The sequence below is a fragment of the Labeo rohita genome, chromosome 3 (assembly GCF_022985175.1).
Source record: "Labeo rohita strain BAU-BD-2019 chromosome 3, IGBB_LRoh.1.0, whole genome shotgun sequence".
Classification (NCBI taxonomy): domain Eukaryota; kingdom Metazoa; phylum Chordata; class Actinopteri; order Cypriniformes; family Cyprinidae; genus Labeo; species Labeo rohita.
In genome coordinates, this window is record NC_066871.1 from 17296935 (window position 1) to 17320121 (window position 23187).

Sequence of the window (23187 nt, forward strand, 5' to 3'; positions counted from 1 at the left end):
CATACATCAACTGGAAGCTTATTTATTCATCTTGTTAAATCAACCTTTATGATTCACCTTTATGACTGTTTTTGTGGTCCAGGGTCAGATATTTGCTCCATCTTAATCACAGTGTTTGTCAATGTAACGTCAGCTGCAAATCAGGCCTTGGGTTTTGAACGAAATTACAAGATTTTATATATAGTAAACATTTTAATAATGATGATACGTTACAAATCTGTGGAGGTAACCACAGCAACAGTTTGTAGTTTGAGCGCTGACTCCTCTGTATCCAACAGAAAAAAATATAAATAAATAAGTAATACTGTGATCACTTCTTTATAACATATTTAATAAAACCGTTTATATATAAAATGTGACCCTGGACCACAAAACCAGTCTTAAATAGCACGGGTATATTTGTAGCACTAGCCAAAAATACATTGTATGGGTCAAAATTATCGATTTTTCTTTTATGCCAAAAATCTTGGCATAAAAGATATTAAGATCATGTTCCATGAAGATATTTTGTAAATTTCTTACCGTAAATATATCAAAACTTAATTTTTGATGAGTAATATGCATTGCTAAGAACTTAATTTGGACAACTTTAAAGGTGATTTTCTTAATATTTTTTTATTTTGTTTGTTTATTTATTTATTTTTTGCACCCTCAGATTCCAGATTGTTAAATAGTTGTATCTCAGCCAAATATAGTCACATCCTAACAAACAATACAACAATGGGATGCTTATTTATCCAGCTTTCAGATAATGTATAAATCTCAATTTTTTAAAAAACTGACCCTTATGACAGGTTTTGTGGTCCAGGGTCACAAATATAAGATAAAGGAGTTGTTAAGTGTACTACAGGCGCCAAAGAGACTATTTGGATGCGCGGGAAGAATTTCAACCGCCGAGAATTGTTTGTATTTATTTCGCTCATTGCGGTTTGGATAGTAGCATTGTAATGTAAGTTTGGTTGAGCACACAATTTCTAATTTACATATACTAGGCCAACTTAAGCGTGGAGTAGTTTAAAAGGAGTAAACAATCAGAATAAGGACAATAGCCAAATAAAAGAAGCGTTAAGTTTGGGTTAAATTACACTTGCTAATGGTCCATTAATAACCTGTAAATGGCCTAAACGTTTTACAGCTTCTATCTTTTGTTCCCCCCCATATCCTGATCCGGTTATGGGGGTTGAAAAGGAGTAGGAGTGTGAATAGAGACGACAGCGATCATCCGGCCTGATGTGCTTACCACATCCTGCCTTCCACGAACACCTCCTGCCCGCGAGCCATCCGCACCTCCGGTCACATGACCGTGAATATTTTCGCTAGAGCACATACAACTACATACAAGCCCTAGCTGACTCAGAACATTTCCCGGATAAACCGGTCTGAACAAAATGCGTCACACACAGAAATTAGATGCTTGAGAATCTTTTATTGTACAAAAAGTGAGGTAGATTCACATCATAACATCATGATGTCTGTTTGTAGTAGCTTATGTCATGTTGACCTGCTTGGAAAATCCCTGGCTGGCCAGCCTTCTGAGATGGTCTACTAGTAAAAAAACTAGCTACAATGTTTCAAAACACAGCTTAATATGGATTTTCCAGCGTGAAGACCACAAAAAATTCCCAGTCAGTGTAATGACTGGACAATTCTGACAGACGAACACAGTCTGAACCACACACAGAACAACCAGAAAACAATCTTGGCCAATAAATAAATAGATAATAGTTCATATGAATATCCGTGGAAGTTCTCAGTCACACTTCTCACAGAAGTGATAGTACCGCGTCATGTCCTGAATCAGAGAAACACGGTAGTTTGAACGAGCACCATTAGTCACAAATTTCCAAAACAACCCTCTCTGCGATGAGTAATCAGCTGTCACATTGTTCCACTGTGAGTAATCACCCACTGACTTCTCCACATCAGTCAAGTGCTCTTGATACTACACCAGGAACTCGGTAGCAGATACGCGCCACAATACGCTTCTCCACATCAGTGCGTAAAGTTCACTTTACTGTCCTTGTTTGTGGTGTGCCATTGCTGTTAGTCTTTTCAAAACGTGACAATAGTTCTTGGCATAGGCACGAGTGACAGTGAGTCCAGCGCTCTGCCGCAGTTGGCGGAATTATTCTGGCTTGCCTGAAGAATCCCTCTGACCTCCGCGAACTCCAGTTTGGCTTTTTTGCATGGTAGGAAGTCAGGTTCTGTGGCTGTTTTGCTCCGTCGCTTTCTTGAGTGACGGTCCATTCTGGCTGGGTTGCAGTTTTCCTTGTCCACTGTGAGTCCTGCGGGCTCGTGTAGATGTGAATGACCCTCGAGTCCGGACCTTTGCCCATCCTCGATAGCCTGAGTCGCTGTTGCGCGCAGAGGTGTTGTCGTGGAGCTCGTTGTGTCCATGGGCTCTTCTGCTTGTGATGTGCTCTCTGTGACACCGTGCGTGTCAGATTGCCCGGTTTTCTCGCTTGTCAGTCGGGCAGAGTGGTAGATGTCCCTTGCAGATTTCATGACGAGCGTCAGCAACAGGCTCCGGTGGAGCCGGAGACCACCACGCTGGGTGCGGGAGCTGTACATTTTACTTAACGCCTGGACCATAATCTGCTTGGCCTCTGTTGTGACATCCATTGTTCTTAGCTATTCAGTTAACTTCAAATGTCGTTTTAAAAACACAAACAGTGTTTAGGTAGTTTCCCCTGAGCTCAGTTCACTTTCACTGTCGTTTCATTCACCGAAGTAAACCTCAGCGTAAAGACGGCGGGGTTTATATAGTTTTGGTGACGTATGCGGGTGTGATTGACACTCGGGCTCCTCCCATGACTTGCGGCTCTGTTTGAGGAAATAAGTCAGAACGTGTATCATTCTGATGTAATCTATCAGAGGTTTTTTGATGATTAGTTACTAAATTAATCATCAGTTGGGTTCCCCCATCAATGACCTTTAAAAACTGGAAAAACTTAAGTCAACGTAAGTGTTATAAAATATGATTGTTAACTGTTTTATTAGTACATTCTATTTTGAATAGTTATGTTTTTAATGAAAATATATTATACTCCTACTGTAAACAATTACATTTTATGTTGAAAACTGTATATTTTTTTATATAAAATAATAATATAATATAATATAATATAATATAATATAATATAATATTACTCAAAGCAAAGAAAAATTTTTGTCTTTTTTTTTTTTGTTTGTTTTTTTTTTTTTTTTTTTAGCCTGGCTTAATGGCACTTTTATTCTCATGGCTATTGTTAGCTTCCTCATTCTCTTATGCCCATATAAGGAACATCCGCTAGTTGGTCCGCTCTGTGGAAAACCCATGATGCGTGGGCTCCTTCGGGCTACTTCCTGTTGCCTTATTTGCTTCAAAAGCTTTCGTCATAGCCAATAACCTCACACTACACGGAGCGCGTCAAGCTTCCTCTGCCCATTTACGGATTGTATCCAGCTGTTTTCGCGTAAAACGTACAGCACCATTTTATCGAACAGATTCCCAGATGTTGTTTAACTATATGTTGCTTTCCCCAAAGCGTTCATTTTAACATTCAACATTCAGTTTAGAGCTGTAAGATTACGACGCGACTGTCGAATGTGAGACGAGAGATGCTAATACATGTCTTATTCATACAACATGGTGTTGTGTCAGGCAGTGGATCTATTCAAGGCCATTTTATATAACAAATAATAACGAAAGGTCAAAATCAAAGTCAGTTTCTGGACAAAAAGGCTGCATAAGCTCCACACATTTCTCTGTGGGTAGGTCGAAATAACCACCCAAGGTTTGCATGATTATACAGAGTAGCATGATGCAAGAAAGAGTTCATCGAGTTAATTCGAGGTAAGAGTCTAGCCGTAAGAAGAAAATCTGTATATGAAAATTTCAAAGGCAAAATTGATGCCATTTGAAATTTTCTTCTAAAATGAGCAGTTTTATCAGGCTCCTGTGTGTAGGTTTAGTAATTTCACTGTAATGGCAATGAAAAAGTTAAAGTGAAATAGCAGAACTTAAACACAGGAGGCTGATAAAAATGCTCATTTTAGAAGAAAATGTCAAATGGCACTTAGAGGCTTTTAGATCTGAACTCTTCATATCCACTTGACTCCAGATCAAGAGTGTCATGTAGTGTTGGTTGGCTGCAATAAACTTTTGCATGTTCTGTGCTTTAAAAAATTAATTTGATATTCATATTCCCAAAATGTAAATTATTCACTTGAATTCTAAATATTGGATTCAGGAAAGACATTTTTAAAAATCATTATTTATTATTATTACTTTAAAATGCAATTTTATTACTTTAAAATGCTTTTTTCCCCCATTTGTTGTTCCAGTATAACTATCTAAAAATGACATTTATTATTTTTTTTTTTTTAAAAAAAAGGGTTTTGGAAAAACAAAACTTTTTTCCCCCTCAGAAAATAATGCTTACATATTAAGTTTATTTTCTTACTCTATTGGCAGATTTTTTTAAAGCAACATGTTGATGTATTTTTCAGAAAACTAGACTTTAAATCTCACACTATATTGCTCCCCAAGTAAATGTACCATGAATTAAAATGTTTAATTATTGGTTCTGGAAAACAAAAGTACTGAGTAAGGTTTTTTTCCCCAGTCTAGAATCAATATGTAAAAAATGCGAAGTGCCATCTTACGCAGTTCTGGAGTCACAGAATAAACAACAATTACTTTAAACAATTGACATTAGTAGTTTTTTAACCATCTTAAAACAAAAATATATCTTGGCCTACAAAAGGACTTGAACTGAAAAAAAAAAAAGTTGAGAATTACTTTAACACACACACACAAAGAGCCAAAGACACAATCCTTTGTTACAAACTTTTATTAAGATATTCAGCTGTATCCTTTGACTTTTCTCTTACTCATTTTTTTTACAGTAGTTAATGTGCAATTACTTTTGATAATATTGGGTCACAGTTAGGGATTCACAAAGTTATTGGCACTTTGAACACAGACAGAATGGAGTGGATGAGCACTGGCGTTACAGGGTCACTGCATGAGCACAGCTGGGTATGGGTTACAACTCATGCTGAGAGTGCACGACTAACAATCAAACTTCATTAGTGCTTCTATGTAATATACAGTATATAGATTTGTATAGGGATGTAGTCATAGAAAGTGAGACACTGCATCGTAAAAAAAGGTTCACAACCAGTTTGTTGTTTTGAGTGTTCAAGCGAGCTGATGTCATCCCCCATCCTGTCTGTATTTCTCTGTAATTCGTGATACCACGTCCGGACGTCAATTTCTCCGGCTGTCACACGTTACTTTACCAAAACATTTGCAAAGTTGGGTTATAATCATCATCATCAACATCATTATCATTTCATTTCAGGGAAAGACTGAAAGCAGAGTGTTGGGGTGTGCTGGAAGAGAACGCAACACGCAGAGAAAGAGGTGAGAGTATCTTTATATGGTACGTCGGTTGTTTTGAGTGAAATAGCAGTGCTGCATTCTGGGTAAAGAGGCTAAACGTAGCGAAAAACTGCAAGCTAAAAGGAAAAAACCTGCAAAATCCAGCCAGTCGCTCCGGAACAGACAGGCCCGGTTTCTGGCTTTGCAGAGAGACAGTCACCGTTTATAAAAGAGTTCGATTTTTAATACATCGCTCAGTACTCTCTCGGCGATCCTCCAGGTTACGAATTCACAATGATCTACAATGCACAGTACCCCAACAAACTGTGTTACTAGGAAGAATGACAAGACTTATGGGCAGTTAAACTCTCACTCTCTTTCTCCACCCACACATCCATCCGCTCTCCGCGCTCCGTGACACAGTCAGACTGAATTGCAAGGTGCCGAGGAGCACGTCTATGAACGCAAACCCCAGATAAAGGTGCTTTACTCGGGCACAGAGAGCAGACAGATAGGCAGCGTGATATGGACATCCCGGCCTTTCTTTGATCAACACTGGTCCCTTCGTTCCCACTGTATACTTGCCTTAGGAAACCTTTCATACCAGGCGAGGCTAAGTAAAAATAATAATAATTTAAAGGTGAAGTGTGTAATTTAAAACGGAATTTCAAACTTACGCCGTGGGCTGGTTGTGATGCTCAAACAAACAGAGCAACTTTTTTGATAGCGCCACAGAGCCACAGTGTTACACCTTTCGGGGGGGGAGAAATCAACCTTCGAATGGCTTACTTGTAGTATTTAACATAAAAAAAAAAAAAATTACACACGTCACCTTCAACTCCCTAGTAAGAGAAAGGCCATTTTTTTTTGTGGCCGCCAAGAGTCATCTTTCTCAGACATGACGCCCCCTGGTGTTGACTGTAAGTAGTAAATCTAAGCTGCAGTAACAACACACAGACAGCAGGTGGCGCATGGACACAGCAGTTCCTCTCCAGCGACGCATGCAGCATATGTGATCTGTGCCATCAAAATGGAGGACGCATAAACACTGGCACAGTCATAGCTGGCGAGAGGAGAGAGAGGAGCACCGCCGCTCCGCGCCCCACCCAGATACACACGCAGTTCGTCTCCTGCAGTCCTCCTGAAAAGGCACCAGTGACCCAGCAGGCCTTTAACATCTAAAGAATAGCACACATAGCACCAGTACATCCCTCACCATGGCCCCCCACTTTCCCAGCACTTTAGTCGATAAAAAGAAATGAAAAAATACTCAGTACTCTATCATCAGTCAAACAACTCTATATTGTATCCTTAAAAAACTTGGCAAGTCAACTCTTTCACCTTGAATTAGTAGTAGTTGAAAAGTAAATACAGTACATGTGGTCTGCTAAAAGAATAAAACGGAGAAGGAAGTGGATGCATGCACGTTACCAGATGTTGACTTCGCAGGCTTGTCGAATGTTATACATTTTCTACACAAGAGGCATTATTGTTTTCTGGTCCGAAAGGAAAGAAAAAGAAACGAGGTCACCGGTCAGACCTGAACCAGACTGCATTTAAGTAGTAAACTTGCCAGGAGTTCACTTTATTTGCTACGACTCTTAAGCCAGAAAACAAAACAAAACACAAAAAAAAACTACAATTTCCAGATATACAAACAGCAGGTAAGCCAGACTTGGTTATGCAAATAAAAGAAAACATGAGCTAAAACAAGAGGGGTGAAAGACCTAATGTAAGCCATCAATTAAAAAGACAAGCGACCTGTTAAAAAAACGTGGTCAAAATCTGTTCAACAGTCTCTTCGATATTTACATCAGTATTCAGCATGGCTGGCCGCGGACACAGGGGTGCATTCTGTTCCGGGCCAGATACCGACACATACACATCCATGAAATTTAGTCCAAAAACCATCGATTACACTCTACAAAAAAAAAAAAAAAAAAAAAAGAAAAAAAAAGGTGCACAATCCACCACTCTCCTCTACAAAAAAGGTGCAAAAAGCTCTAGTTCAGTCTACGAGAAGGTGCAAAGAGGTCCATTTCCTCTGTCAGAAAGGGGGCGGCTACTGTATGTGTCCCAGGAGATCGGACGCACCAAAAAACACGACTTATACAAACACGCACGGCGGCCGAATAACTCGGGCGTGAAATATTAAAATAGCCCACAGTATCGAATGTCTGTTTTCGTGAGGCATGTGTTTAAAACCCACGCCTGAGCACACATTAAGACATCGCATGCAATCCCATTCAAATCAAGATGGAAATTCGGGATATGCAAAAGTTCACAGGTTACGGCAAACCTTCAGACGGCCGAATTTCCTTAAAAGCGTCAGTATGAGACGCCTCCGCAGAAACAAACATACCCTAAATCCCCGAATCAACACATCACCCACATGCAAACACACAGTGCCAACTATGTGCAAGGAATGTATACAGATGGTGACTTGTGCGGACACAGACATGCTTGCCTAAGCGAGCACAGACAGACACACACGTACGCGCGCGCACACACACACACACACACAGCTGCCCAAACAGGGACATGGGCAACACGGAGAGACTTAATCATTCTGCTCCTCCTCTCCTGGGACACAGGCAATGTAAACCCTCCTCCGCTCCCAAACACACACAAAGTCAGGCCCAAACCTTAAGACAGTAAAGTGACTAACAATAAGAAGCACAACCTCCCTTCCCCCTGGGCTGTAAAAGCGTGTTTGTGTGTGATAATAGGGGGGGAGAAAGCTAAAAAGGTTTACAGACTAAAAACACTTTGTTTTTATGTCCTACACAATTTTTTCATTTTCTCTTAAAGGGATAGTTTATTCACTTCGGTCATAATTTACTCACCCTCAAGTCTTTTCGAACCGGTGTTGTTTTTATTTCTTCTGTGGAACATGAAAGAAGATATTTTTAAAGAATGCACTTTTATGTGCATGCAGTGAAAGTCAGGAGGTTCCAAAACAACACTGAACCCCACTGGCCTTTCACTGAACGTGTTCGCAGAGGAAGTGTGAGTAAATGATGACAGAATTTACATTTCTGGATAAACGATCCTTTAAATCGACAGGAGCCGCAAATCGTACATCACTTGTCAAAACGGGCGATCGAATTCAGCGGCGGACACGATCGTGATACGAGCCAAGCACCAGTCTTTGAAATGTAAGATAATCCTTATGCAAAAATAGTCCTTATTTTTCCTCACTATTTCCATTTAAAGCCCAACGACAAGGTGTCTCTTGAGAAACGTTTAAGAAAAAAGGTTATAAAAGAAAAACAAAACAAAAAAGAGATTTTAAAACAATCCCTCTCTCTCGAGCTCTAAAGGTGCGAGCAGATAAATATATTTTTATCCTTTACAGTCCTTAATCATCTTTCATCAACTCTGGATTCATAGAAATCACACACACAGTGGAACAAGTAGAAGGGGAAAGGAGAAAACGGCGACATAAAAAACAAAGAACGTGGCAGACTAAGATCCCACATATATTTTGGGAGGAATGGAAGGAGAGGAGGATATCGGATTCTTTCCGTTTTAGACAGAACGAGAGACAGAATATGCCACCTACTTCTCTTTCTCCTCTCCTCCCTCACTACTTTCTCCATCTGCTGTTCCTTCAGATCTTATGACGAGCATTTTTCCTGTCTCTCTCCTGGGCCAAATACAATCGGCTAGTCTGACTTAGCCAGGTGCTACAAACACTAATACATTCAAATTCAGTAGAGTGAGATCGGGGGACCTCGGACCTCCCGTCGCAATAACTTTTCCTGGTCCTAATTACGCATTCCCATAGCATCGGTGACTAGATTTACTTGCCGAGCATGGAGGCAAAGGGGATCTTCTGTGCAAAAAGAGGGTTATTCAGCAAAAAACGAAAATGATTGAAAAGAAAATGGGCGCCCCTGGCATAAACCCCTTGTGTTCCTCCCGACGCTAGACCGTGCAATCTCCTCCAATCTCCTACCCGACTCTCCCTTTCCCATCCCAGGCAGAAGCAGCAGAGCCCAGAGTCACGCAGCGGTGGTGGGAGGCGGGTAGGAGGTGGGGCGGCAGAGGGGATGGGGCAGGGCTTTCCTCGCCGGGTCGCTCACTGAAACAAAGTGCCGTTGTCTCCGCCCACACCCTGCAGAGACTCGCCCGAAGATCCTCCGGTCTCCACCGAGGCGCCGCCCTCCAGGCTCGCAGTCTCGAAGGCGGGCTCGCCGCTGAGGCCGTCCGCTTCCATCTTGATGCTGTCGGGTAGGAAGTTGGCATAGGCGTCGCCCTCCGCCATCAGTAGCTTCAGCTTGGGGATCCAGCTCTTCCTCACCACGCGCCGAGCGTTAGTGCACATGTCCGCCGCGATGGCGTTCATCTCGCTCTCCTTAAAGCTGGTGGCAAAGTTCTGGCAGTAAACTGTTGACACAAGGGAAGGAGTCATTTCTGAAGGCCCGATCACAACAACCACCAAACTATTAAGATAACCTTAGGCATCCAAATCAACGCATGATACCGCTCTGTTTATTATAAGTGTGCGCTCAGGTTTTCAGCTGGCACTTTAAAGGGGTCATCGGATGCCCATTTTCCACAGGTTGATATGATTCTTTAAGGTCTTAAAGAAAAGTCTATAACATACTTTGGTTAAATGTTTTAATGGTAGTGTAAAACAACACTCTTTTTACCTTGTCGAAATCAGCTTGTTTTGTTGCATGTCTCTTTAAATGCTAATGAGCTCTGCTCACCCCGCCCCTCTCTTCTGTGGGGTGACGAGCCATTCTGTTTACTTTAGAGGCATACAGCCATGAAACTTGCTAACTAGCACGTTATTAGGAAAAACTATTTGCAAAGGTTCATAAAAAACCCTTATACTCACTTCTTCTGTAGGTGAAGCTGGATCACAAATGATTTGTGCAAACATAAACGCATTTAGGTAGATAACGTAATCCAGTACGTCTTCAGCGGCTCAGATATCGGGAGTAAACGACGACTACTATGTCCATTATTACATCCAACAACAAAACACCTCACAGGAGACATTCTTGTCTACACCTGCTCCGGAGTTGAAACAATGGTGGTCGGACTGTTTACAGCCCATTTAGGGTAGGTCTAAGGTAAAACACCAGTGTCAGTTAACTATCGTGGGTAGGTTGTACCGGGTTCGGTACTTTCAGTACTGAAATTTTAAAAACGTCCATTTCCCGCTCACATTTGAATTAGATTTTTTAACATCGCTGATTGGCCATAGTGTTCACACGCTCAACAGAAATGACTGTGATTGGTTACAACGGGAGCATTTGAAAGCCGTGTCTGTCAGCGGATCCATCTATATGCAGATGTATTAGGGATCCACTGACACACGTGGCTTTCAAATGCTCCCGTTGTGCTTATGTGTGAGTGCTCGGTGAGGAGCGTGAAGCGCTTATCATTGTAGCCAATCACAGCCATTTCTGTTGAGCGCGTGAACACTATGGCCAATCAGCGATGTCTAAAAATCGGCTCAACAGTGCTCAAATGTGAGCAGGAAATGGACGTTTTTAAAATTTCAGTACCGAACCTGGTACCTTTTGACAACTCTAATCGTGGGAGCGGCTTGGGTTTGTGTGACGTCACACAGTCAAGCAGCAAAAAATAGCTTGATTTGAAAAAGGGGATATTATTTATAGGGATTAAAAAAATACCACTGGATGGACTTTTATCATTATAGGGTGGTTGTGTACACACACTGCCAACACACATTTATGTTCAAACAACATGTAAAAGTGAATTTTGCATCCAATGACGCCTTTTAAATACCAGGTGGATTCTGATGGGCTGTCAATGTTTTTATCATTCATAAACTGGATAAATAATTCTGAAAGTGTTTACAACAATATCATTCATCTTTGTCATTGACGTTGTTGCAGAGTGGACTTCCCACTTCTAGAATTAGTTTGGAATCACCAAAGGATCCACACGTTATTATCACAAATCAATGTTTTTGCAATTTAAAACATTTTGCGATACGCCGAGTAATGCGATAAAGTATTTTTAGCACAAGAGAGCAATATAGAGAGATGTGGCAGCACTGGTTCACTTTTCTGTTTGTAAAATTACAGCCTGAAAGAAAGACTTCATTATTGATTTGTTGTGTTTTCCCGCATTATGCATGAAGCTTGCCATAACCAGTAAAATTATGTGCAATACTCATAATTGTAACACACAAATCTAATTTAGGCCCAGATAAAAGAATCATACTTTGTGTCTGTGTCTCGATACAACATCAGCACGCAAAATATTGCAATACTATGCCGTATTGTTTAAGTGTTAGTTCAAAAATAAAAATCCTGTCATTAATTACTCACTCTCATGTTGTTTCAAACCCATAAGATCGTTCATTTTTGGACCACAAATTAAGATATTTTTGATGAAATCCGAGAGCTTTCTGACCCTGCATAGACAACACCACAACTGACACATTCAAGGCCCAGAAAGGTAGTAAGGACATTGTTAAAATAGTCCATGTGACATCAGAGGTTCGATCATAATTTCATGAAGCTACAAGAATACTTCTCGTCTACAAAGAAAACAAAAATAACGATTTACAACAATTCAACAATTCCTTCTCTTCCACGTCAACCTTCGACACGTATTCACGAGAGTATCACGGCGCATGCGTGTGGTGCTGCTGATACAGGAGCCAGCATTCTCTCTCTTAGTTCATCGTCTGTATATTCTGGTTCAAATAAGGCTATTGTAGTAAGGCTGGGCAAAAAAAATTGCAGGTCATCCTCTACAGAGATGTTCATCTTAGCTTGAACCACTAATGTCACATGGACTGTTTTTAAAGATTACTACATTTCTGGGTCTTGAACATGTGCACTGCTGTCTATGCAGGGTCAGAAAGCTCTCGGATTTCATCAAAAATACCTTTATTTGTGATCTGAAGATGAACGAAAGTCTTACGGGTTTGAAACAACATGAGGTTGAGCCTGAGTAATTAATGACAGAAGTTTTAGTTTTGGGTGAAATAATATAAAAGAGCGGGAACTCACACTTGACTGCGTGCAACACTCGGCTGTCCAGCGGCTTACGGCTGGGATCATTGGTGGAGGAACGGATGCCTGTTCCACAGCTGTTGGCTAGAGTGCTCCTGTACATAATACAGAAACAGAAAGTTAGACGTCATCCAGTTTCGCTATTATGAAAGACAACTTTAATGTTTCCCAGACTCACCTGTCAAAGAAAGCAGCCAGCAGCCTCCTCAGAAGGACTTTGTGTCTGGTCCCCGCACTGACGTGACAGTTCATCAGCTGAGCTCGTGAGATGTACACGCTGGTGCCTGTGTACAATATACGTGAATCTCACTTAAAAAGGTGTGAAACTTCATTCATATTCATGTCCTCAAGATATATAAGCAGATACATATTGAAAGTCTGACAAATGCCTTATGACTCATCGATCTGCATGAATGCATAGAAGTCCCAAAAATGAATACTAAATGAATGAATACTAATCACACAAAGCAAAAGCAAGAATTTCCTTATTAGTACTAAAGATCATTCAAGTATGTTAGTGCTAACTGTGACCTGTGAAGCTTGAGAGCCGACTGTTGTATTAACAACTTTTTTTCTATTTATGTAGCTTTTTTGCACCTACGTCTTCATTAAATATGGTTGTTGTTCTACCGCATCCGTTTGTGTGATCACTCATGCAATGCCGTGTGCTCACTTCAGATACTCATTAAATGCAGCTTTCTCCAAATAATTTTTTTTTTTTTTTGAAAGAAGTCTCTAATATTTACCTTGACTATACAAGACAATACAGTAAAAATGGTAACAGTTTACAATAAGGTTCATTAGCTAAAGGAGGAGTCCACTTCCAGAACAAAGATTTATAGATAATTTACTCAACCCCTTGTCATCCAAGATGTTCGTGTCTTTCTTTCTTCAGTCGCAAAGAAATTATGTTTTTAGAGGAAAACGTTTCAGGATTTTTCTCCGTATAATGAACTGTTGTGGTGCCCCAAGTTCGAACTTCCAAAATGCAGTTTAAATGCGGTTTCAAATGATCCCAAATGCGGAGAAGGGTCTTATCTAGCGAAACAATCGGTTCTTTTCATTTAAAAAAAAAAAGAAAAAGAAAAAAAGAAATACTTTTTAATCTCAAATGCTCATCTTGTTTTACTCTGCCTGAACTCTGTGTATTCTGGTTCAAGACAGTTAGGGTATTTTGAAAAACTCCAATCGTATTTTCTCCCTCAACTTCAAAAATCATTTCAAAATCATCCTACATCACTGCAGAAGTACCGACCCAGTCTTTGCAACGTGAACATGCAAAGAAGATCAAAACCCTTAACAAAAACGGTAAAACAATGATACTGGGCGATTTTGAAACTGAGGGAGAACATGAAATGTGAGTTTTTCGACATACACTAACTGTCATGAACCGGAAAAAAACTGTTCAGGCAGAGTAAGACAAGGCGAGCGTTTGGCAATAGAATGCATATAAATTGTATTAATTCTATTTAAAAAACTGATCGTTTCACTAGATAAGACCCTTATTCCTCGGCTGGGATTGTTTACAACCGCATTTGGGATCGTCTGAAGCCACATTTAAACCGCTTTTTGCAAGTTCAAACTCAGCGCATCATATCAGTCCATTATACGGAGAAAAATGCTGAAATGTTTTCCTCAAAAAACAATTTCTTTACGACTGAAGAAAGACATAATCATCATGGATGACAAGCGGGTGAGTACATTATCTATTAATTTTTGTTCTGGAAGTAAACTCCTCCTTTAACTACATTAGTTAACATGAACTAAGAATGAACAATACTTTATTAATCTCAATTAATGTATATTTCAACATTTACTAATGCATTATTAAAATCACAAGGCGTTTGTTAACATTAGTTAATGCACTGTGAACTAACATGAACTAACGATGCATGACTGTATTTTTAAGTAACATTAACAAAGATGAATAAATAGTGCAGTAAATTAATTGTTCATTGTGTGAAAAATCATTTAAAACAACTATTTTCTGTTGAACATATTTTAAAATGTCATTTACTCCTGTGATGGAAAATAAAAATCAAAACTGACATTGGTTATTATGATTCAAAAAACAAACCCTGCCTTCATGCGTGGGGGGAGAGACCTTTACATTTCGAAACCATTCAAAAGCTTATTTTCTTGCTGTTAATTAAACATTTTTTTGTCTCATTTCCATTTTTGCTTTTCACTCCTCCAGCGCTTTGTATTTGTTCATCTTTTTAATGACTTTCTGATGACAATTTGTTTCCAAAGCCCCTTTTATCGTTAGTCTTCTCGTCTGTTTCAATTCCTCATTTCATTTTCCACTTTATATTGCTTCATGTCTGGTCTTGTTCGAACGCTTTCTTTTATCGTATTTGCAAAGCACTTTGAGCTGCATGTTTATATATGCGACTGCTGTTTAAATAAAGTTCCAGCGATTAGCGGAATTCCTCTGTTATGTGTACTGAACAGATCCAGTCGGACGGCTCAGAGTCACTTAAGGCCACGATTTAGAGCTCACAAAAGCCTCCTTTACCTTGCAGTCACTCGACAAAACCTGTTCTACACCACAATACCAAAACACGGCTTCTCCAAACACGGTTGACCTATCAATCACCACGAGCGATCATTTGCTTTTCATGGACTATTGAACGTGACTCAGTTGTATGATGCCAGTTATCCTCCCTATTTGACTCGTCTATAGATTAACTTTGACATTGTTTTCTCAGCAGATGTTTTCCTAAAATCCACACAGGGTGATATGATGATGGCTTGAATAACAAAAGAATGATTTATTCCACTACAATACACCTTTGACTCAAGTACTTTGGTTCATCTGTTGCGTTTTGGTAACTGTGATTAGACTCAGACCTGAAACTAGCTCCAGTTTCTCCGCGGGGTCACCTTCCTCGTAAAGTTTGGGATGACAGCGGTTGCCGATCTGAGCGATGAGTTCGGCGGGGAGAGAGGCGAGATCCTGTCGGCCGCGCATTCCTGGGCCGCGTCTCCGAGTGGTCCGGCAAGGCCTCCACGCGTTCACCCGCTGAGAAAGAGAAAGGAGGACAGAACGGAAGTTTGTGAGGAGCGGACAAAAAAACGTGATCTCCGCGCACGCCGTCTAGACAGCCGTGAAGATTAAACCAGTATTCAAGTCTTTTGACTCTCAAAAACAGACAGATAATACAGAGCTCTTGGGACCAAGACTAATAAAAGACCTGTGAAATCCAAAGGCATCAGAACACATTCCGTTTTCATGCCGTCTGAGAGAAGATAAGAAGAACTTCTGATAAAATATTCATGAGCTCCAAACAGTTCAAGCATTTAACAAAAAAAAGTGTGAATTTAGCTATGATGATATTCCTACTTAAGAAGCACAAAAGAAAGTAGACAATAGTTAACTTGTTAAAACGGGAACCAAAACAGCACCAGGCCGTATACATTACAACACCTACAGGATCAATGGAAGTGCCGGTTTAAGTAGTGCTAAAAATGAAAACACATTTCTGTCATCATCAAACCTGTATGGGTTGTGTTTTCTTCAGTGAAACCAGGCGAAGATATTTTAAAAATGTTCTTGTTTATTTACCATGCAATCATGATTAGGGACTGGCTTTTTGTGTCCTTATTCACTGAAAATGACAAGCTGATGACAGTAGCCGGGATGTTTAATTTGTAAGTTATTCATTCTTTTTAAAGAATCTGTTGATCTAGTTTACAAAACTGGTTTGAATTAGTCATAAATGAAGTGTTCTGACTCACTGATCACAGCTGTTAAGGACAGATTATAACTAAATAACTCGGTTGCACAAAGTAGCAGCAGATCTTTTTTTTTTTTCTGTATGGTGACATGGTTGTTGATTGAATTTTGAGATGTGGGAGCTGTAATCAACTACAAAGTCTGTCGTTTTCCTAAAAAAAATAAGTTACGATGACAATTTGATTCAAAATAAAAAAGGTGCAAAAAAAAAAAAAAAAAAAAAAAAAAAAAAAACCACAACAACATGCATTAGAGCTGCACGATTAATCGTCAAATCTCGATTCAAACACTCACGTGATCTTATTTCTAAACGACAACAATTCATCTATGTTTACTGAACCTTTGAAAAAGTCTTACCAGAACATACCAGACATAAAAAGAGCAGTCATCATGTTGAAATCAGGTATGAAACAGCTTCACAAACTGTCTTTTATAAAACTGATAGTTCCGGTCCTTGATTCTGATTGGTTGAGACACTTTCGAAGCTGTTGTAAATTACTCTACAAACATACACCTTTGTTTATGTTTGTGTGTTGCTTGGCAACTACTTTGTTGCAGCCACAACTGTTTCTGAAGAACTACATTGTTTTTTCAAAAGAATAATGTTTTTATTAACGTCATTACACTTTATTTGCTCTGTTTTATTTTGTGAAACCTTATACATATATGGAATAACTGTAAAAAAAACAAAAAAAAACAATAAGCACTGTGAAGCTGTGGTTTACTGTGAATTTATAACAGCTAGGGGGGGTTATAGGCAACAACGCCCCCTTAACTGTTACAAATTCACTGTAAACCACAGCTTCTTGGGGCTTATTGCTTTATTCAACCATTTATAGTTAAATATAAATACTGATGTCTATGGTAGCAAACAAAATACAGCAAATCATCTTTTGAAAGTAACTGGTGCTTCAAATTGGCGCTTTAAATAATGTTTGTTGATTACATTGTTTGGTGACTTAAATGTATTTGTCATTGAATCATTCATTCAAGAGATTTGTTAAAAAAAAATGCTGATTCGTTCAGTGATGAAACACTTATGTATGAGTGAGTCATTGAATCATTCCTTCAAACTATTTTTTCAACAATTAATTCAAATTAATTAAACATTTTTGAATAGACTGCAGCAGTTAATATTTTGTCACAGCCTCTTTTAAGTTACATGTTATTGTGCTTAGTTCTGAATTGTGGGAGAATCATGATATACGTTTAAAACAAAACATAAAAAAATTGATTCTCAATATGCATCTAATATGCATGGATGAAGTGTCCAAAATAAGACAAATAACATGCATTTAAAAATAGATTAAATTTTCAAATCAACATTTTAATCGAAAATCATATGGCTTCAGAAAACTTGAATTATAGTGCGTGAGTCACATTAACAACTTTTACGGTGCATTTGCATCTTTTTTTGAAGTTTTAAAGCTCCAGTCTGCATTCGTTGCATTGCAATTGCATGGAAAATACAACAAGTTCACCAGTCATACAACAATTGATTTCAAGTACGTCACTGCATGCAGCAATGCTGTGGACTCACCTGTAGCACCCACGTTGAGCATGCTGTACATGGTGTACATGTTGCAGATCTGCCTGTATTGCTCTTCAGTGCCGTCATCCACCGTCTCCTCCTCTTCCTCATCATCATGGTAAGAGATGGGCGAATCACTGGCGTAGGCACTCAAAGTACCAGGGCTGGTGCCTTCAGGGGTGGCACTGCTCGTGCCGTTTCCATTGCCATTGGTGCTGCCGCCTCCGCCGCCGTGACCCCCTGTGCCCATTCCAAGACCCATACCAAGTCCCATGCTACCTTGCTGCTGAATGGCGCTTCCGCGTGCCATTTCTTGGGAAAAGCGAGCCGCCTTTCTCATCCCTCCTCCGCTGGCTGCGCCCGAGCCTCCGCCGCCTTCCCGATTGCCTCCTTCCCAGAGCCGCTTGGCCACAGGCGTGCAAACCACCGAGTAGGGCGAAGCCTCCGGCTGCTCTGTCTTCACCCGAGAGACGAGTGGCAACGGGGTCAAGCAGGAAGCGGGCCGGCTGGCCGCCGTAGCCACCACCCCGCCTCCTCCGTTGGCCGCGGCGCCCGCCGCCGTCTGGGTGACGGGGCTCTGAGGCTCCGACGGAGGGGTTTCTTCAGTATGGAGGCCCTGTGAGTCGCAGCTGGGCGAGCTGACCTTCAGGAAGAACTCTGTGCCCTTTTCCATAATCTGCTGGATCTGGAGAAAGCCGGCCGTGTACATGAGCAGAAACTGATCCCCGACGTTCATGCTGAGGCGGCCGGTGTAGCAGAAGGCCAGGATCTGCTGAAAGCTCTGTGGCTGTACGGCCGGGGGCAACTCCACCACCGTAGGGGTTTTGCTGCCCGCGCTGCTGTTGAAAAGGTCACGGAAGTAGGAGCTGCTTGCCGCCAGCACGGCGCGGTGGGCTTTAAAGGTGTGGCCTTTCACCACCACGGACACGTCGCAGTACAGCCCCTGCAGCCGCTGCTCGTTCAAACACTCCAGGACATTGTTGCCGAAGTTCGGGATCGCCATCTGAAGGGTCTGAGCCATGGCGCTATGGCCAGCACCACCAGAGAAATCTGAGCGGCACCGGAGGAAGAGAAGGAGGGAAAGACAGATGGAAGAGAAAGAAAGAGATCTTTGTCAGCAGCATTCTCTCAGCAGCACAGTAGTTCATCCCTGAAGACTCATTGCAACCATCATTTGCTTTTAAAGCAGTAAAATCCACTGAATCCGACACAATTTATTGCAAAGACACAAACGGCTACCGGCAACAGTCTGTTACATTAAAAGGTGAAATGTATAAGACCCCAGGGACGAGCCTGCGGGCTGCACCTTTCGCACAGCGGCCTAGAACATGCGAACTCTGAAAAATAATAGGGGTGGGTTGGCGAGCCGCCTCTAAAATCCTGCGAGCGGGATGTGACAGCTAATCTGAATGAGATGGTGATTCAGCTGAGACAGAGATAAAATGGCACTCTTTACAGTACTACAGCAGGGAGGGAGAGAGGGGGAGAGCGCCAGAGAGATACTAAACCAGTGATTGAGGTCATAGTTGAGGAAGAGGGTGGAAAACAATGGGCTTTGACTGACACTGCAGTCAGTCTTATTACTGCTAAATGTGACACCATGAGCAAAGCCATCATTACGCCTCACAGCCGCGCTGCCGGGGAAATTCATTAGAAACAGTTAACCTGCACTTTTCTACTATAAAATGGGCCGCCCAAAACTTTACTACAGTTTAAAACTGTGGAGCTCGCAATTCCCTCCTTTTTAGGCAACGAATACACTCGTATTAGTTGGGGGAGGATATTTGGCGAATCAGCAGAATGAGTACTTTTTTTGAGAAGGCACAGATTGACATTTTGCCGTCAGCGCAAAAAGCGTGGCTTTTGCAATCGTTCAGCTAAACCAGCTAAACCAACACGGCAGTATAACACTGTGATGTGATATGCTTCACACATTAAGATTAGACAGTGGTAGGCAGAACATCTGGGCGCATGTTTCCCACACAAGCAATCACATTAAAAATCACTGAATCTGATCTGATCACACAGAACTAACAGGACGTTCGTGGTAAAAGAAGTACCCTCTTTGTCTGACTTCAGGCTCGCTCCCCCTCCCTTGCATGCACACACACAAGCCATAGACATCAGACAAAACGGCTTGTTTACAGTTGGCCAGAGAGCAGTGGCACACATACACACTGAGAGGCCCAGGGTTTATTTAAGAAGCTTTCCCTCGGGGTGGGGGAGGAGAGGGACACCTTAGGTATGGTTATCGCGGTGTGCGAGGGGGGACACAAACTTTTAAAGACTTGATGAGACTTTCAAACAGCCAACATGCAATAACCAATGAGGTTGGAGCATCTATCACACGTACTAGTAAAAACAGAGAAAAAAGGGATCTCATAACTCCAATCTTAATGAATAATCTGGTATACTTTTCAGGTATTTCAAGCAGTTATTCTCAATGACAAATCATTTACCTTAAAGGGACAGTTCACCCAAAAATTAAAATTCTATCATCATTTACTCACCCTTCATTTGTTCCAAACAAGTTTGGAGTTTTTGGTCACCATTGACTTCCACAACATTTTTTACTATGCAATGGAAGTCAATGGCTATAATCATCTGTTTGGTTGGCAACATTCTTAAAAATATCTTCTTTTGTCAGAAAAAAGAAACTTGTACAGTTTTGGAACAACTTCAGAATGAGTAAATAGTGACAGACTTTTCATTTTTAAGTGAACTATCTCTTTAACTATTTTGCAAATGCAAGTCAACTGAGTCGCTTTTAGGCAGTCAACATCAAAAAGTGGCCTGTACTCACCTATAGCATTTTTGCAGTTATACTAAATGTATATGGACTACCGTTTTTCACACAAATACACAGAAACCATATTAGATTTTTACCATGGTATTGAGGTGCTATATTTGTGGTTTTAACTGTGACTATGAGGATCTAAATGTATACTACTATAGAAGACAAATGGTTAATTAAAAAAAAAAATCTGAATAGTTATATTATTATTATGAGGGAACACAAACCGGTTTCCTGATTTGAAACATTACTCAGAACATGTAGAACTAAGAAGTTTTTTTAATTATTATTTTTTATAATAGTGTAAAGAATTCAGTGTTTGAATAGTTTAAAACCACAATTAAACATATGGTTTTTGCAACTTTGACATTGGAGCAAAAAATCTGCTTTAAACTTCAAAAAAATAAAATTGACATTTATCATGATAATTATCAATATCGACTGATTATTGTGAGAATTTTGTGTCCATACCCCCCCAGCCCTAACTCACCCTGAATTCAGTGGTTCTCAACCCTTGCAACTTCAAGGTCCTCCATGGTCAAATACAAAGGTGCTTGTAACCCTTTTACTAATAGAAAAACCGTGGCTGTCGATATACATAAATAATTCATGGTACTTCATCTAAAGATTCACACATTTGGCGATTTGAGGATTACCACATTGTGCCTTGTTTAAGAAAATCTTTCTTTGGCACAACAGAACTAACATATAACTTTTATGAAGAGCGAAAAAATGCCATTACAGATGTTTTATGTTTACTTGTCATGAGTGAAAAATAAAGTCAATTTTGCTTTGTTAAGTGACAGCACAGCAGTACATGTGAAGTCCCTGATTTTTCATTGGAGTAACATGAGGCATGTTACACTATATTTACAGGTATATCGCAACATATGTTCTAAGTAAATTATCATTTCAGTTGTTAAAAAAAAAAAAAAAAACTTCAATATAACATGACTGAGGCCCCTAAGTAAGTTTACCGAGTGCCCTAACGGGCCCCAGGCCCCCAGTTGAGAACCACTGATACATATCTTAGAAAAAAAACGGCTGAGCTTTAGAATCTCGTCTAATATTGTGATACCAAAGCTGTGTGGTGGAAGTGCAGACGCAGCCATTAAACATACGCCGATACATAAACTAACACTAATCCAAGAATGCACAACAGTGAAGTAGAATATAAGAAAATGAAGAGCAAACCTTTGGCCGCCAGACCTGCCAGTACAGCAGTGTTACGAGGCTGTGTCGGCGGCAGGCTAACCGTGTGTCAGTCAATCTGGCCGTCCGTCCGGAGTTCTCCACTGGCACGGGCCGTGAAGGGGGTGAAGAACGATGGCAAAAGCGCCCACTATGAGCCACTCTGTGAGAAATGCAGCACCTACATGCGAGCGAGCACAAACGCAGCGGGGGGAAAGCGCCGCGACGCGCCGCGCCGAAGATCGCACGAAACGAGCAAGTTTGCCGCTCTTGTCCCGTCTTTGCCAATGCACCGCGCCGAGAGCGAGCGTGCCTACATCCTCAGGCCTAGACGGGTCCGTCTCGAGCGCGGCACAGCTGAAATGAGGGATCGCCCCGTTCTCCACGCCACTCAGTTACAGCGGCAACAGTCAAGAATCTCTACCGATTCAATGAGCAGCCGGTATTAGCATCCCTAAAACACCCAAGCGCATACTTTTCAGTCCGCGGGATTTCAAAGTTAATGTTCCATAGCGATTTCGCGCTAGTTCGGATACCCCACCTTATCTTATTTCACAGACATCAACAGGTCATCCCGGGACAAATGCACGAACTGGGGGCGAGCCAGACTGAACCAGCGCTGACAGTAGGGGGGGGTCAGTCAGACTCCGCCAATAAGAAAATGACTGAACTACTCCTGGCCACAATAACAACATCAATCACGCTCAAAGTGCTATCTTCAAATTAAAAGCACAAATAGAAGGCTTTTGGTTAGCGGGTCACAAAGATCCCGGAAATCGGGTTTTTAAATTAGCCAGATCTAACTCCGGAACATCTGCCAGTACGCGCGTTCAGCCATGTCAGTGAGGTCGGTGAAGTGGTTAAACTTTTTGTTGGTACCATTAGTCTGTGCCCATCCCCCACCGCACACCTTCCCCAAAACAATGCCCCCCAAACATCTCAAAGCCGTCCGATTTGAGCCAAAATGCCAGGACAGCGGCTAGCGCGCCGTCCTCGCGTGTCACGCCGCCTCACATGACCCGCTGCGGGGATTCGAAGGCGGGATACTCACCCCTTAGCTGGAGGCCGTTTCAAAGTGTTTCAATGGAGTCCGACGCGCTCGCTCTCTCCTTCACTCTCTCGCCTCGTCTGTCTCGCGGTGGAAACAGCCATTCATTGTGGGCATAGGCGCGAAGTCGATCGCAGAGCCATCGAGCGCGGACTCTTTTTCCAGCGGGATACGGAGCGCAGAGCCACTGATCATGCATAGACTAGACATGACTCCCCATCGTCACTCAATCGCATGATCATCACAGGCGCAGCCTCAATGCCAGGAGACCTATCCAGCGTCGAGATGTATTTGCGCATAGGCTGGCACAGCAACAGCGAAAAGAGCCACCGCCTCGTTTCCATACGTGCGCAAAAAGTAGGCCATGCCTCTACGTCTCGCCAGACAGATCCCCAATATAGAGCGCGCAGAGAACGCCATGAACTCATAAGTGCACACCGCGAGACGACGTTAACGGGAACATCAAATAAAGTTTGCTTATACTGAATCAACCATAATTTTACTGC

At 41.3% G+C, this 23187-nt stretch overlaps 2 protein-coding genes across 2 annotated transcripts; both read right to left on the reverse strand.

The window, feature by feature from the left end:
- Positions 1-1406: 1406 nt before the first annotated feature.
- ier2a (immediate early response 2a) lies at positions 1407-2745 on the reverse strand. The gene has a single exon (XM_051101109.1). It carries the CDS (start codon positions 2620-2622, stop codon positions 2053-2055), a length of 570 nt encoding a protein of 189 aa, XP_050957066.1. The 5' UTR covers positions 2623-2745; the 3' UTR covers positions 1407-2052.
- A 2074-nt stretch (positions 2746-4819) lies between these two features.
- Positions 4820-23093, reverse strand: LOC127157873 (nucleus accumbens-associated protein 1). Its single transcript, XM_051101071.1, is given in 7 exon segments — positions 4820-9760; positions 12376-12473; positions 12557-12662; positions 15232-15350; positions 15352-15403; positions 17658-18698; positions 22685-23093. Coding segments are annotated over 6 exon segments (1695 nt in total). The 5' UTR covers positions 18670-18698; positions 22685-23093; the 3' UTR covers positions 4820-9452.
- Between the last annotated feature and the right edge of the window lie 94 nt (positions 23094-23187).

Coding starts and splice junctions, on each gene's coding strand:
- ier2a (XM_051101109.1), bottom strand. CDS start 2,622: ATGGATGTCACAACAGAGGCCAAGCAGATTATGGTCCAGGCGTTAAGT.